The sequence below is a fragment of the Arvicola amphibius genome, chromosome 7, assembly GCF_903992535.2.
Source record: "Arvicola amphibius chromosome 7, mArvAmp1.2, whole genome shotgun sequence".
Lineage (NCBI taxonomy): Eukaryota > Metazoa > Chordata > Mammalia > Rodentia > Cricetidae > Arvicola > Arvicola amphibius.
In genome coordinates, this window is record NC_052053.1 from 337769 (window position 1) to 355704 (window position 17936).

Below are 17936 nucleotides of genomic sequence, written 5' to 3' on the forward strand. Positions count from 1 at the left end.
AAGTATTGCAGAAATTACAGAAAAAAATCAAGACAAACTTGGGGTTAAATATAGAGGATGAATTCAATGGAAAGGCTCATCATACTAAAAATGTATGGTAAGTTTTGATTCTATGCCAGTGTTTATTCACTGCAGCATGTACTATTTTATAAAGAAGATTTTCCCCATATAGATCTGAAATAAAATAGAGACCTGGCCAACACAGACTTTAAAGACTTAAGAAAGATTTGTATCTTAATATTGAATGCAGTAAATAATTCAACTTTAATAGCAAAGAGGAAATATGCTTTTAAGTGCCTGGTAAATCATTCTTTGTAAATAATTGTGGCATTCCAACCGTCCCCTCAGATAAGGATTTTATAAGATGGTGTAAAATTTATAAGACGGCTTCTTTACTCAAGGGTGCTTTGGAAGATGACTTCTGAGACTTAGATGATAATATAGTCAACGTAGCTGGCCTAAGGAAAGATATAAGATGGTTTGTATGGATCACTACATTAACTCCTATATACAGCTCTACGCAGGACTGAAAGTGGCAAAAAATTATAAGTGGATGTTGTACAGATTTGCACATAGGTCTGAGGATAGAAGTCATGGGTTGATTATGGCCAACTAGAGGAATGAATTCTAAAGAGGACAGCGTTTGAGACTCAAGTCTGCATTTCATGATATGATGGTATAAGTGATACCATCTCTTCTTTATGCACTAAGAGCTTAGTTCCTCGTATTTGTTTTAGTATAGTAGTAGACACTCTCATGACTACTATCCCATGTTATATATATATAATTTTGTAATGTTTGCATTAACCCCTTGCTTAAGAGTTGACTTTTATGTTAATTGACTATGACCAAAATCGTACTATGTAAATAATCAGATCCAGCTTTGAATCCGTGTCTGTCTTAAAAAACAATTTCCTTTCCTTTATGTAATATTTTGCTGAAATGCAAATGAAACAATGATAAAAATGGTGGAGTCCTGATAATATGTAAAGATTATTGATGTCTTCATGGAAGAATCTCTGTTTGCCTAAGGGTTCAGAACTTGTACTGTTATACCATGAATAACATCAACCCTGTGCCTGGTCTCAGATTCTTACAAATTAGTCTTTCAGGGATAAAATTTTATAATCATATGTTTCAGCATTTTGAATTTCATACTCGTAGAATGATGGAAAAACAAAACTTTTTTTTTTTAGAAAAGTTGCTTGTTTGTAGTTCAGGTTTATAGGTCAATATTAAGGCACCTGCTTAACATGGCCAAAACCATGACTATTTCCCAATAGAAAAAATTCTATCATATCTTGTTTTGTGTTGCCAATTGTTATATTTAATTAGCAAGAGTTAAATTCTTCAGAAAAGAGGCAAACATTTTAATCATTTAAAATCCCATGCTGATACATGTTCACATACTTACAAAGAAAATCATGAAAAAATAGTCTTCCTAAAATGCAGTCATAAAAATAGTTTTGGAAATGGGGCAAAAAATGAACAATTGCCACACTGTATAGATATAAAATAAGTATGAAAAGCTAACTTTAGTTGTCTGCTTTATTTTATATTTTGAAAAAATATTCAGTTATCATATATATTAGCTCCACCTGGTCAGTCTTACTGTGTCATTTGCTACAAAGCCTATATGTGAAGTATGTATGCGAAAGAAGGGATGTTCAAGGTAGATAGGAATTCAGGTACCATAATACTCTAGGCAGTTTCATGTTTCTTTTGAAACCCTGCTGACTCTCTGGATACTGTGGTTTTGCTGATATGGAGCTTTTCTTTGGCTCTCTAAAGGGCTAGCATACTTAGAAAATTCTAAGGTTATGTGTTTTTGTAACTGATTTATATGACAGTTTTAAAGTTATCTACCATATTTTGATGTGATGGTTATCACACTAAAATATTCAACGCATTCCTATAGGAAATAATGAGGCAATGTTCAATGTGATGTAACTATCTGTATCTTCTAATCATATTAATCAAATAAAGCATGTTACCCTAGGGCTTTGTTAATTGTTTTGTGTGTGTGAAGATTGTTTGTAGTCATCCTGAGACACGTCCGATTTTTATTGAACTCCTCTTCCACGTTTCCCTTCCTCTAGGGATACATCCTTCCACAGGCTGCAGTCTACTCTGACAGCATCCAAACTTGCTTTCTAAGAAGCTACCATGCCGTGCCACTTCCATGCACATAGTAAGACAGAGCATGGGAAGAACACATGATTAAAACTGATTGGTTCAAGGAATTTCTGAAAGATATTTGAATTTTAATAGAGAATGTGCTTCTTTAATCTTGAGGTAAAACACTTAAGGTAAAATTTTAAGACATCAGAAACAAAGGACTAAGATAGATGCCAACTAAAAATAAACTTATGAAATTGAATTCCAACTAAAAATGTACTTACAAAATTATGACATATACTTCTAAGTATATTAGTCATAGACTATGTCTACTTTTAAACTCCTTATTTTACAAAAAATATTTGTCTGGCACTGAGTTAATGATTACTGTCAAGTAAGGTCAAAGGATGCTCCTGGTACCAAGGAAAATCAGAGTCATTAATCTGTCTAGACGTGAACACAGGAAAAATTGTGTCTAAAATCTGGGAACAACTCTCATCTACAGGAGAACACGTGTGTTTCAGCGACATGAATATAGTATGGAATTTCCACTGGCTGACAAATTTTAAATGTTTTTTTAAATCTCATATACAAGTATAGTGCATTGTGGTCATCCACCATTCCCTTTCTCCAGTTTCCCAATTCAGTAACCTAACATATGTACACGTCCCTTACAATTTCATGTCGTTTTTTTTTTTTTTTATAACCCAACAATCAAAATTTGCTGAACATAAATTTACGTGGTAAAGTCATGGAGTAAGGCATGTGTCTTCGTGTTTATTGCTGCTGTGAAAAGATACAATGACCAGAGCAACTCTTATAAATTAAATATTTTATTGTGGCAGCTTGCTCACAGTTCACAGTATCAATCCATAATGGCAGGAACATTATGGGATGCAGACAGGATTGGTGCTAAAGTAATTGCTGAGTGTCCTACATCTTTAGAAGAGTCACAGAAGTGATGTCATGTGTTCATTTTGTTGCCTTGAACGATGTGCTATTTAGTTTCTGTGATACCTGTGGCAAAGACAAGCTGGTGAGGCTTTTTCAGAAGGAGATTCCCATGGAGGTCATCAGTTTCATTGTGGACCAGATCAGTATTAAAATCATAAAATTAAAAGCATTGTTTTTGTTCAAAGAAGTTCCTTGGCATTGTTAAAGCGACAGCTTTTAAAAAGCATTCTCAGGATTCATGTGGGATTACAAGACAGTAGGAGTCATTGACATACTGAGAATAAATAAGACAGCTGGAAAGTTCCACAAATGTAATTTGTTATGGGTCACTATTTAACAGAAGGGAAAAGAATTCAATAAGGAAAAATGGTGGCCTGAATACCACAGTCACTTAGGGCACACTGAATGCCTACTTCAAACCGTAATTACAGAGGAAGTAATCTCTAGAGGTTGACAATAGTTGTCTCTGATGTAAAAACAGGACCTCTGCGCATACATATACCACTTTTGGATATATATCATACCACTCTTACATGTTGCCACGCACTGCGCCCCATGTCTGCGCTTGGTGCGCTTGAACCCAGTTACCGAGCTTCGGGCAAAATACACAGACACACACAGACATAGACACGGGTCATCCTTGAATTCCCCAAGAGTGCGCCCTTTATTATGTTCAGGGGCAGATTATATAGAGATAGCCACGCCTCAGCCAAACCCACCAGAAACCACTCTGCCGTCAGGAACTCCTGAAAGTCTCCTGCTCAGAGCAGCTGTAGGCACTCAGATCGGGATTACAAGAAATTCAGGATCTGGGGTCTCACTGCTCCCAACACATGTCTCTGTGCTTATTTGTTGTAATTAAGAATTCAAACTTAACCTTCAGATACACAGTGCTCATGTTTTCAATGACAAAGCTGAAGGAACAGTACTGAGAGCAGAAACATGCACATTATGTTGATTTGTTCTACCATCACTGCTGATACTATATTTGTATAATCCTATTTTCAATTATTTTCTCTTCTGGGTATTTTTATGAGAAATAGAGAATCACAGAATGAAAGTGAGTTCTGACTATTAAAGAAAACAGTTCATGTACATTAAAGTCATGATATTTGTTACCAATGCAATTCTTACAAAATCAAAATTAAATGAAAATTTTATTCAGGATCTCTATCAAACTTTTGTATAGGTTATGAATCTTCTTAGTGATATTTCTACTTGATTTTTTAACTTTTAGCTATTAAAATTGAGAGGCATGAAAACCTTTAATATTTTATCTCTTATTTTTAGACATATTTCAGCTTACTACCCATATATCTTGTTATAAAAATCCTCTTGCCACAATTCACACTTAAGATGTGATTACAAGGTCAAGGAAAAATAATAAAATCATGTATCTTCCTATAACTTATCCAAAGTGGCACTATCTGGACACTGTGTATGGAATTAAGATATATTTTTTTTATTTTCACTGTCTTACAATTAATAATCATTTAATGTATGTTCTTAAACCATAAAGTATATTTTCAAAGTACATGTATCACTAAAGCTGTTATTTAAAACAGTCAATAATTTTTATACACTAATATCACAATGAAGTCATGTTTTTATTTTTTCATTTTAGTATTTCTTATCCATAATATAGGCAATGTAGTGATATTCATATTTTTAACATTATATCTGTTTTCTGAGCCAGAGATAAGGGGCAGTCTATATCAACAGGGAAAGTTTAAAAATACATCGAACAATGTATATAGAGCAATGTCATTTATAAAAAAATTATAGGAATATGTTTTTAATCAGAGCTGATAGTGGAAAAAGATATTGGCAAACTGAGTGAGCGAATTTTGCCCAGGTTGGACAATAGCAGTGCTTCTTGATTTTCGCTTTTTAGTTTTTTTGTTTTATTTTTAGTTGACCCATTATTATATGAATTTTTTGGTACAATGTAATGTCAAGAGGTACATATACATTATGTAACAATCAAATTATCACAGTTGTCACGTTCATTACCTAGAATATTTATTTTTTCTGTATGGTTCAATGCTAGAAATAATCTCTTATTTTGAGTTATATAGAATAGGATAGTTAACTCTAGTCAGACTAATTTATACTACAGAGTCAAGTTGATTCAACCTTTTCTATTTAAAAAAATAAGCATAAAATATGAGTAATGAGTACATTAAAAAATTAAGTAAATGTTTTTTTTCATCAGAAAACATAAAATTCTCAAAAACGTCAGTATGTCCCAGGAAGTGAAAGTTACAGGTACTCTGATGCTTATTGGCCACATCTCCCACTCCTCCCTTGTATACCTTTACTTATCTGGACAGCTCAGCATCTCTGGTTCCAGCTTATGCATCTGAATTCCATCATCCTACCTAGATTTCTCCATTGTTTCCTTCTCAGTGTATAGGTCTGAAGTTAAGTTGCATATTTCAGAGTCCTTTCTTCTTGATATAGATATAAGCAAATTTTCTTTACTTTCCCTGCCTTTCAAATTCATAGTATTAAAAAGTATAATGAAAAATGTGGAGGCCCCAAAATATGAGCCTATTTCTACCTTGTCTGAAGATCAGAGAGTTTCAACCTGCTCAAAGTTGTTACCAAGTGTGGCTACAACCCTGACCTAGAGTGTGGTTACTTGGTGTTTTGCGTTAAGAAGGCTGGTACAGGTAAATCCACTCCACCCTAATTAAAGGTCAGATAATTCAAGCTACTTCTCCTTCTTTTGATTTAAGAGGTTTGACTTTGAGAGTGGCTGCCTTCAGGACTCCTGGCCTAGGGTGGGTTCATTGCCTAAACCACAGAATGCCTTTCTCAAGAATTAATAACTTGATGTTTCAAGCATGAAGCATGGAACTGTCTAGTTGTCCTTTGTATCATGTTAATGTGGTGTTTTGCCTTCTTCCTGCTTTATGTACTTTTTAAAATATTTATTTATTTATTTGATTATTATGTATACAATATTCTGTCTGTGTGTATGCCCGCAGGCCAGAAGAGGGCACCAGGCACCAGACCTCATTACAGATGGTTGTGAGCCACCATGTGGTTGCTGGGAATTGAACTCAGGACCTTTGGAAGAGCAGTCAATGCTCTTAACCTCTGAGCCATCTCTCCAGCCCCTTGCTTTATGTATTGATGTATAAAAGTGTATGCAAAATTAAATATTGGTGAATTTCAGTATTCACTGAAACTTCCTCCCGATAATATCCTATGCTCCTGTTTATTATTCTTCGTGTCCTCATTGTCTTTACTTACTATTCTAATCCCCATGCCTCTACCCTGGTAGGTGGCATACTTGTCAAAACTGGTCCCTGACAGAAAAACACACACAAACTAATACGATGTAGTGAAATACAGAGTATTTTTTAAAACTACATGTGGCTTGTACACATATATTACTAAAATATATATTATAATAAGCAATTCATTATAATAAATGATTATTTGAGGCTTATCTTTCATTATATCTGATTTAAAGAAACAAGATCATCTGTTTATCAATTTATATTAAAATATGTATGCATATTGAGAAATATCTATTTAATTAAATGCAACTCTACCTCGCAGGTACTTTTTTACACTTGATTTTACATCCTTGTTCCTCAGGCTGTAAATCAATGGATTGAGCATGGGGATCACAAGAGTATAAAACAATGAGGTCATTTTGTCTTGATCCAGGGAATAGGCAGAACTTGGCCTGAAATACATGAAGAGCATGGTTCCCTGGAAAATTGCAACAACAGTCAGATGGGAAGTACATGTAGAGAAAGCTTTGAACCTCCCCTCAGCCGAGCGAATCTTCAAGACTGATAAGATGATGTAGCAGTAAGAGACAAGGACTCCTGAGATGGTGCTCAGTTCAATAAACCCAAATAGGGTGAATATGACTAGTTCATTGACCTCTGTACCTGAGCAAGACAGTAGTAGGAGAGGAGGGACATCACAGAAGAAATGGTTGATCTCACTGGACCCACAGAAACACAAGTGAAATGTCAATGTTGTGTGTGTCAAAGCATCTACCATTCCAACCAGATAAACTACAGCCAGGAGCTGATAGCACACCATTCTAGACATGTCTACTGCGTACAGCAAGGGGTTACTGATAGCCTTGTACCGATCAAAAGCCATCACTGCCAGAAGCACACACTCAGCATCTGTAAAAATGCAGAAGATGAAAAACTGCAGAGCACAACCAACAAATGGAATTGAATTGCTCTTGGTCACAAGGCCCATCAGCATTTTCGGGCCAACTGCAGTAGAATAGCAGAGGTCAGAGAAAGAGAGGTGGCTGAGAAAGAAGTACATTGGTGTGTGAAGCTGGGGATCCATTCTGATCAATGTGATCATTCCAAGATTTTCAATGAGAATAACGAGATAAACAATTAGAAAAGTAGTAAATAAAATTACTTTGATTACAGGGTTATTGGTAAATCCCAAGAGAAGAAACTCTGTGGCTGAGCAGTTCCCAACCTCCATTCTTCTTTGTTTGATAAGCTGTTTCCAAATAAAAGGATAAGTTAGGGATTGTTTTATGTCTAAAATATTGCTATTATATTATATACTGTTATTATATATTCTATATAATACATATTATTTTTCAATACAGGATTTCTCTGTATAGCTTTGGCTGTCCGGAACTTGTTCTGCAGACCATGCTGGCCTTAAACTCACAGAGGTCCTTATGTCTCTGCCTCTTTAGTGCTGGGATTAAAGATGTGCACCACAACGACCTGGCTCAATATTTTTTCTTTAAATTGGTGTATGTTTTCTCAGTAAACAACACAGGCAAATATTAGTTTTAAAGAAACCTTATTATAAAAGTCTAATGTAAGTTATTCATTAATAAATAGTTCATATAAGTGATTTATTTTGATGATTCAGACACACACTTTGACAGTATATTTGAATCAATTAAATATTGACTCCATATTAAAATATTATAACACACAAAGAAAGATATGTCAAATGGTAAAGAGAGCAAAATTAATTTGTTTGATAAAAAGAACACATTTGTTGCTGAAGAAATACATTTGAGACATCTTGCTCAGCCTAGATATATCAGGGAGGGCCTTGGGCCTTCCCCAAAGCAATTTGCCTCACCCTGTCTGAGGAGTGGATGGGGTGGGGTGGAGTAGGAGGTTAGGTGACGGGAAGGGAAGGGAGTGGGAACTGGAATTGGTAAGTAAAATGACAGAAGATTGTTTCCTTTTTGAAATAAATAAATTAATTTAAAAAAATAAAAAAGATTTTATTTTGAACAAAAGGGAAAAAAGAAATATATTTGAGTTTAACAGTGTTAAAACTAATAATTTTGTTGTATAGACATTAATAAATGGAAATTATTCTGTTAATTTAGTGTGAAGGTTTTATTGATAATCAATTATGTTTTGTGGACATGTTCTACAAGTTGCCTTTACTACTTTGTCAAGATATTTACAACCCATTTATTAAATTTACCAAATTTCAAATGATAAATGATAAACTATTTGGACCATGAGAAGACATGACATCAAATAATATAGAATAAAGATTCTACTAAGTACAGTGGCTTCTCACTAGTTCTTAGCTTAGATGGGTTGTTACAAATAAGTGGAAAGATGCCTAACAGTTTCTGAGGTTACAAATGTCTGGTCATCTCCTTTACATTGTGTGTATATGTATGTCAGAGCCCCAATATGAGTCTGTCTTTTGATGTATGAATATTGGAATTTCGATGGAAGTCTGATTCTTACTTTCTTATACTTAACTGTAGTTACACTTAATTACTGTATTCTTTCCATATAAACTGAAATTAATATATGCATGATGATTTGTATTATTAATTGTCTTATTATTTAGTAAAACACAATTTAGATTACATGTTCTGTAAAGTGATTTGAAACATAAAGGTTTACTGATGACTTTAGAATAAATATGAACAAATAAATCCTATTTAAAATGTTCATACAAATAACAAGTGAAGTAATTTAATAATACATAGTACAAACCAGAAGATATCATCGTCTTCTAGATTGTATATTGTGTTTGACTGCATGAGTTATTCACTTACACATTACCCAATACCAATACCTCAGTTTCTCAAAGAAAACTGAATTATTTAAATATAAATAATTAGTGAATAAATAAGAAAGAAGGAAGGAAGGACGGAACAAAGAAACTAACAGACCTGAGTTGAGTCTTTCTGTTTTCATCAGTGATGCATGAACTATATGTAGATGACTTGTTATTTTCACTCGGATGCTACTGGAACATAAATATGACAAAACTCTTCTTGTGGTACACTCTTTTATTCATCAATGGCTAATTAAATTCCTTGATGATCTTTTCCCCAAGGGATACTATGGCAACTTCAGTAAAGTTGAAATTACACATTTTTACATGTATTGTATGACTTAACTCTCACCATTGATATCCCTACTTCAGCTCAAAAAAAGGTTATCAAGCAACACAATTCTTTTTAACAAAGACAAAATGTACATATTTCAAAATGATCTATACTTTAATGTGTTTCTGGGTGTTGCAATAATAATACATAGAGAAAATATGGTATATGTATACATATCTATATTCCATAGATTGACACTCATATATCCTCTTATCTAAAGCAAGAATTCTTCAGAATTACTTTGTAATTAAAGTAGAGGCATTCCTTAGGCATCATGACTATTTTGAAGTGCATCATACAAGGGCATTATTTTACACTGGCAGTTAGAATCCTAAGACAGCTAGCTTTCCCCGAGATAGGGTTCTCTGTGTAGTCCTAGAACCCATTCTGTAGACCAGGCTGCCTTTTAACTTCAAGATCCATCTGCCTCTGCCTCCCCAAAGCTGGGATTAAGAGTGTGTGACACCACTGCCCAGCTGACAGCCATTGTTATTAAGACTCCTTTTTAACATAAAATTAACAAATATCTTTATATCTTGTATGGTCCATAAAATGTTTATCAGTAACATTCTTTCTTAAGAGGAAGGCACAAAGATTAAGCCATTGGAAAATTTGTACAGATTAAAATTGAAAAGGCAAATCTCAATAATACATAGAGATGATGTGTAATCTTTAGAATGAGCAGAAATAGAAAAGTCACACAGAATTGACTATTCTGCAATTATTTAAGAATATATTCTTAAAATATTTTGAATGAAAATCCTCTGAATAGAGAAAAAGTGTTATTCTTAGAAGGATTAAGTTATTAATCAAATAAATATTTTAATGCTCAGTATGAGATGTATTTCAGAGATTGCATTTATTTTCATTAAGGAAACAAAAAAGCCCCTAAAACAATGTGTTGCTTTATTCTTGATTCCATATCCTAACAAAACAATAAAACTCTATTGCAGCCTATGTTTTACTTTTAGAACAGAGATACATAAATGAAGGTGGAACTCAACTGGAACCATCCTCATGTCTGCATAGCTTTTATTATTTATTATTTTTTATTTTTTTGAGACAACATTTCTCTGTTATCTTTGGAGCCTGTCCTAGAAGTATCTCTTGTAGACCAGGCTAGCCTCAAACTCACAGAGATTTGCAAGCCTTTGCCTCATGAATGCTGGGATTAAAGGTGTGTGCCATCACTGCCCAGCAGCTTTCATGTTTCTTAAAGGTGCTATTCAGTCTTCTGGGTTTGAAATTCAGTAATGGTCTTGCCTTCTTCCTGTGATGCTTGTTATTTACCACTTCATCTTGAAAGACATGTCGTATTTATTGCTAAAGCAGTATCATAAATGTTATTTTGGTTAACCAACTGCTTTCTGATTTGTCTTGAGACATACCCCTACCTGTAGTGTAAATATGGAAATAAAATAATATTTGGGAAAATCATAGGTTCTGGAAGAGTTGACTCCTATTATTTTGTTGCATGGACATGCTGTTAAGCTGTTTTCTAAATCATTACATTTATATGAAGGGATTTATGCTACTCACAGTCTTGGTTGGGAAACTTTTATTGTAATTGGCAATTATTAGTCCACAAAATCATCTGTGTATAAATAGGTGATGAAAGAGGACTGTTGAGTGCTCAGGCAAAAATGAGCTCAGGGTTTTAGGAAATATTACAGAAAAAAAAGTATGAATCACAGGATGGGAAGAACTGTAGGAAAATGATTTCTTCTGGATATGACATGTGATTACCTGGGCCTGTCAACATTTCTTTGTGGACAAAGTGAGGTTTTGTAGCATAAATAATAAGAACACAGAGACAGATATTGGGGTTCAGCCTGAAGATGAGAAAAGCAAAGCAGCCAGACACTGGTTTCTACCTCTACCTCAGACCAAAACGGGTAGCTTGTCTCCACAAATCCTCCGAATGAGACTCAGCTGAGACCTGCCTCCTCCCATCTTCTATTTCTTTCTAGGGCTGTGATTAAAGGCATGCACCGCTACTGCCTACCTTCTATTTCAAACTAGCATGACTACTGGGATTAAAGGTGTGTGTCACCACTGCCTTGTCTGTAGGGCTGACCAGCATGGCTGTTTTACATTCTGATCTTTAAAATACAAATGAAATATCACTACAAGATTTCTCCCATTCCACAGGAACTATTGTTATTTAGTGGTATCAGATACAGATGATGCTCTGTTTCTTATGCTCTCTCAAACAAGCTCCCACCAATGGTCATTCATTAAGCTCTAATTAAAGTCAGAAAATTCACAAGAAAAGAGCCTGGGAGTAGAAAGGGATTGGTTTTTTTTGGGAGGGGGGAAGAAGAAAAATTGTTTATGGAGGGAGAGAAGGCAATGAGAGTTCACTATGATCAAAGTACATTATACTTATAAGTCCACATGAAATTGTCAAAGAATAAAAGAATAAAAGTAAATCACTTTTCATTTGGGTATTCACAAATATTTTATATACTTTCATTTTATATACTTTCATGTTTGTTTGTTTCATGGATGCTAGTAATCCAAAGCTGGGTCTTCATCATTGAACAACAAGAACTTTATCCACTGAGTTCTATCCAAAGTCTATTTTCCTTGAACTCTTATAAAAATTGTAAGCATTAGATTGAAATCTGTGCCATCTACATCTTAGGCTTCTGATCCACAGGTTTCTACTTCTTCAGATTTTCTTCAGTTGAAATTAGTTTTTTTTTTTCATTTTATATTCTCTCTCTTTTAACTTTTTCTTAAAGGGATGAATACTCCATGAGACTGGGCATTTTAATTCTTTGAGACTATCATACAAGGAAATCCATAACTGACATTGGTTTCTTAAAAAAGATTTTGTGTGGATCTCTCTCTCTCTCTCTCTCTCTCTCTCTCTCTCTCTCTCTCTCTGTGTGTGTGTGTGTGTGTGTTTGTGTGTGTGTTCATTTGGATTTGTGACTTCCCACACATGTATAATTTTATCGACATGGTACTTTTTCAAGCAATGTTATGTTAGCCAGTATCACATTTTATTTATTTATTTTTGCCTTCTGTATTCAATATATTATGATAGTGCTTTTCCTCACTGAAACTTGCAACTGCTGTTAAATGTGAGGTGCAGGTGGAGGAAGCTTTGAACCATCCCTCAGTAGAGTGGATATTCAAGACTGATGAAGTAACAGTAAGAGAAAAGGACTCCTGATATTGTGCTCAGTTCAATAAAACCAAAAACAATAAATAAAGTCAGTTCATTAACTTGTATGTCAGAGCAGGAGAGGAGGTAAGTGGAGGTAAATTACAGAAGAAATGGTTGATTTCACTGGACAAGCGAAATGTCATTGTTGTGTATTTCACAACATCTACAATACCTACCATGTAAAACACAGCCAGGAGTAGGTAGCACACTTTGCTGGACATATCTACTGCATACAACAAGGGGTTGCTTATTGCCTTGAACCGATCAAATGCCATCATTGCCAGAAGCATACACTCCACATCTGTAATGATGCAGAAGATGAAGAACTACATAACACACCCAAGAAAAAGAACTGAATTTCTCCTCTTTGCAAGCAGGTCTGCTAACATATGCAGTAGAATAGCAGTCATCAGAAAAAGAGAGGTGGCTCAGGAAGAAATGTATTGGCATGTGAAGCTGGTGATCCATTCTAATCCAAATGATCAAAAGTCCAAGACTTTCAATGCTGTTTTATTGAAGGGAAACAAAGAAGTGGATCTGGGGGATCTAGGAGAGGCGGGGGGTGGACAGAGGGGAAACTGTGATCAAGATGTAATGTATGAGAGAGGAATATAAGAACAAGCAAATAAAAATATACATATACATAGTCAATTATGGTAATCAAGAGAATTTTATAGTGATGAATATTATGCATTAGTATTATATATATTCAAACGTGCAATATTTTAATATCTACTACATTAATGTACTTAGGTGTTAGAACAAATACATATTTTACTGGTTCAGACTACAATTTACAACTTCCATCTATGTCATAATTACACTTTTCCAGAAGAAAAATGCCCAAGCGTTATAAATAAATGTGCAGGCACATGTGACACAGTTGTTTAGAACCACATTTTCACTTTCAGTTTTTGTAGAGCCTCTTTCACATCCTTGTTCCTGAGGCTGTAAATCAAAGGGTTCAACATGGGAATCACAAGTGTGTAGAACAATGAAGTCATTTTGTCTTGATCTAGGGAATAAGAAGAACTGGGGCGAAAGTACATGAAAAGCATAGTTCCCTGGAAAATGGCCACTGTGGTCAGATGGGAGGTGCAGGTGGAGAAAGCTTTGAATCTCCCCTCAGCAGAACGGATCTTCAGGACTGATAAAATGATGTAACAATAAGAGACCAGAACTCCTGAGATGGTGCTCAGTTCAATGAAGCCAAAAACAGTAAATAAAGCCAGTTCATTGACTTGTATATCTGAGCAAGAGAGGAGGTAAAGTGGAGGCAAATCACAAAAGAAGTGATTGATCTCATTAGACCCACAAAAACATAAGCGGAATGCCAATGTTGTATGTATTAAACCATCTGTTGTTGCTACCAGGTAAACCCCAGCCATGAGCATGGAACACACCATGCTGGACATGTTCACTGTATAGAGCAAAGGATTGCTGATGGCCTGGTACCTATCAAAGGCCATCACTGCTAGCAGTAGACACTCAGAATCTGCAAAGACACAGAATGTTAAGAACTGCAGAGCACAACCAACAATGGGAATTGATTTCTCCTCAGCCAAGAGGTCCACCAGCATCTTGGGTCCAATTGCTGTGGAATAGCAGAGGTCACAGAAAGAGAGGTTGCTAAGAAAAAAATACATGGGTGTGTGGAGCTGAGAGTCCACTCTAATTAAAATGAGCATTCCAAGATTGGCCAGAAGAGTAACGAGATAAACAAGTAAGAATGTGGTGAACAGGCCTAGCTTTATGCCAGGATTGTTGGTAATTCCCAAGAAAATGAATTCATCCACAGAAGAGCAATTTCCCCTATCCATTCTTTTTTATTTTGTAAATTTTCAAAGATAATTTCAAAATTGAGTAGGTGAATTCTCAGTTATCTCTAAAAAAGAAAATAATTCATTCTCTGGATTTATTTTGTTCAGAAATCGGTTCAATAAGTTACTATGTAAATAGATCTTTATGGTAGTAATCATAATAGAACATACCTGATAGTTTGAAGATTCTGTTGTCATGATGTGTAACATCCATATACTATTGTGCAAAATGTACTTATTAAATTTTTAATATTTTGATCCTCTTTTCTATTACCTTTGAAAACATGTTTTTGATTTCCTTAAATCTTACTTGATCTTCAACATATGTTGACAAAAACAGCATTCAAAGAGATTTTAAGCTATAAAAAAGCTTAAACATTTATTGCATTTAAAACATTTACCTAAGAAGAAATATTAATTATATATATTCAGATCCTCTAAAATCATGGTTGGTTGAAAGAATATTTGTCAATTCTAAAAGCAATGGATATCTATGACACTGGTTGAATAAAATTAAAATCATTTTATAATGATGCATTGTAGCTTGTAGAATGTGATAACAAAGAAATAAATCATATTTTCATGCAAGAATATACTTTATTTTCACTGGTCTTTGTGTCTTTTCCAAAGAATTGTCTAGAGACAAACATCTAGACTCTGGGCACTCAAAGAAGCATATTAAAAGAAAACTGGTAAATCTGTGACTTAACAGTAATATTTTCTTGTGTTTCATTTTTAAATCAAGAATTACATTTTAAATATGAAAAGAGTGCAAGGAAACATGAAGTTTTCAGAGCTTTTTATGTGTGTCCTTTAATATGTGATTGATTTGCACTTATAGGACTCTTAAATGAAATATTGTGAGTAGGTAACAGGGATGGATACACACTGAAAGCTGTTTTCATTACACTGGCTCAGTAAGTATTACTTATGGTTTATATGGTGTTGAAGTAAAGTTGAATTATCACATGCTGTTATTTATAAAGTGGTATTCCATTATCTATTATCTGTGAAAGGAACCATCAACAGAGAACAATAGCAAAGACTGTAATTGTCATATCGTCATGATGGTCACATAATCAGAGAGTTGCTTATGAATTTAGATTAAGATAAATTGAGTAAAATGCTCATATTTAAGTTCAAAATATTCTATTTTTAAGAAAAAACTGTTATTTAATTATTTTACTTATACAACGTATTAATATAAGCAGAGAGAAATTGATTAATCTATTTAGTTCTCACTGTTTTCCAAAGAAGATCAATATTTTTAACTTTGTGCTTTTAAATGTTGAAATCCAGGAACCTACCTGAGATGAACAGTTCAATCATAAATGAATATTAGGTAGTGTGTGCTTTTAAATGCAGTTAAAATTTGGGGTTTAAATCTCTGAAACTACTTCCCTAAGGTTTTGGTGTTATGAAACCATTTAATTAATTAGATTTCTATTTCAGAATTTTCCCCAAAGAATACATTAACATCTTAGGCATAGTTTGAGCTTAAGTTTTATGATAGTCAGCTAGTTGATCTATGTCAGAATGGGAACTAAAATTTAATTTTGCACTTTAAAACATAATTGATACTAACATAATATATAATATGCAATGTTATCTGTATTCCAATCTAAAATACATTGCATTTAAAATGCTTCCCTATTTAACTATGATCAACATCCTTCCAGTATTTATTTTCTTTTTTAACATAATCCTAACTCTTTGATCAGATTAATATTAACTTTCTTTTTTATATATTTTTAAAATTATTTTTATTTTTTGTTAAAAAAACAAACTATCTTTATTTTATTATACATACCAATCCAAGTTCTCCCTCCCTCCCCTCCTGCCATTCTTTACCCTTTCCCCCCGACCCCACCTCTATTCACTCTTCAGAGAGGGTGATGCTTTGGGGAAGGTCCAAGATCCTCCCTACTATATCCAGGCTGAGCAAGGTATACATCCAAAGAGAATAGGTTCCAAAAAGCCAGTATAAGCAGTAAAGATAAATCCTGGTGGCACTGCCAGTGCCCCCTCAGTATGACAGAGCCATGTAACTGTCACCACACTCAGAGGGACTAGTTTGTTTCTATGCTTGTTCCATCCCAGTGAGGCTGGAGTTGGTGAACTTCCAATAGCTCAGGTAGACTGTGGGTGTACACATCATGGTTTTGACCTTTTTGCTCATATTCTCACTTCTCCTACTCTTCAACTGGACTTTGGATGCTCAGCCCAGTGCTCTGATACAGTTCTCTGCCTCTGTTACCATCAGTTGCTGGATGAGGGTTCAATGGTGATATTGAAGATTTTCATCAGTCTAACTACAGGGCAAGGCCAGTTTCAGGAACCCTCTCCTTGTTGATTATGGTCTGAGATGTGGTCATCTTTATGGATTCCTGGGACGTTTTCTAGTGCCAGGTTTCTTGCTAGTCCCATAAGGGTTCCATCAATCGAGATATCTCTTTCCTTTCTCTCATCTCTGTTATTACTGCATCCCAACTATAAATGTTGCCTCAAGTTCTACATGCCCCTGCCTTTCTCCACTCCTCTTCTTCCCTTTACATCTTCCCTTTTCCTTCCACCCTTATGTTCCCAATTTTGTCAGGCAATCTTGTCTATTTCAACTTTTCAGGTGTATCTATATATGTTTTTCCTTAGGGTTTAACTTGTTACTTAGCTTCTGAAGGGTCATGGACTATAGGCTTGTTATTCTTTGCTTTACAGCTAGTATCCACTTATGAGTGAGTACATACCATATTCATCTTTTTGAGTTTGGGTTGCCTCAGTCAGGATGGTGTTTTCAAGTTCTAACCATTTGCATGAAAATTTCAAGGTGTCATTATTTATTTTTTTTTACTGCTGTGTAGTACCACATTTTCTTTATCCATTCTTCGATTGAGGGACATCTAGGTTGTTTTCAGGTTATAGTTATCACAAATAATGCTGATATGGACAAATGTCTTTGGAATATGCTTGAGCATCTTTGCGTATATGCCCAAGAGTTGTATTGCTGATCCTGACATAAAAGTTGATTCCCAATTTTCTGAGAAATTGCCATACTAATTTCTAAAATGATTGTACAAGTTTGCATTTCTATCAGCAGTGGATTAGTAATCCCCTTACTCCACATCCTCTCCAGAATTTGATGTCATTGTTGTTTTTGATCTTAGCCTTTTAGACAGGTGTAAGATGGTATCTCAGAGTTGTTTTAATTTGCATTTCCCTGATGGTTAAAGATGTTGTACATTTTTGTAGGTGTCTTCCTGCCATTTGAGATTCTTCTGTTGAGATTTCTCTATTTAGTTCTGTATCCCATTTTTAAAATTGGGTTATTTAGTATTTTGATGTCTAATTTTGTGAGTCCTTTAGAAATTTGGGAGGTCAGTCCATTGTCTGAGGTGGGGTTGATGAAGATCTTTTTCCCTTCACCAGGCTGCCTTTTCATCTTATTGACTGTGTCCTTTGCTTTACAGAAGCTTCTCAG

The 17936-nt window shown here is 34.6% G+C and overlaps 2 protein-coding genes and 1 pseudogene across 2 annotated transcripts; all 3 read right to left on the reverse strand.

Moving 5' to 3' along the window:
- Nucleotides 1-6618: 6618 nt before the first annotated feature.
- LOC119819297 (olfactory receptor 5W2-like) lies at nucleotides 6619-7563 on the reverse strand. The gene has a single exon (XM_038337421.1). The coding sequence runs from the start codon at nucleotides 7552-7554 to the stop codon at nucleotides 6619-6621; it is 936 nt and encodes a 311-aa protein (XP_038193349.1). The 5' UTR covers nucleotides 7555-7563.
- A 4915-nt stretch (nucleotides 7564-12478) lies between these two features.
- Nucleotides 12479-13286, reverse strand: LOC119818782 (annotated as a pseudogene).
- A 242-nt stretch (nucleotides 13287-13528) lies between these two features.
- LOC119819261 (olfactory receptor 5W2-like) lies at nucleotides 13529-14476 on the reverse strand. Its single transcript, XM_038337363.1, has one exon. The coding sequence runs from the start codon at nucleotides 14459-14461 to the stop codon at nucleotides 13529-13531; it is 933 nt and encodes a 310-aa protein (XP_038193291.1). The 5' UTR covers nucleotides 14462-14476.
- Nucleotides 14477-17936: the final 3460 nt, after the last annotated feature.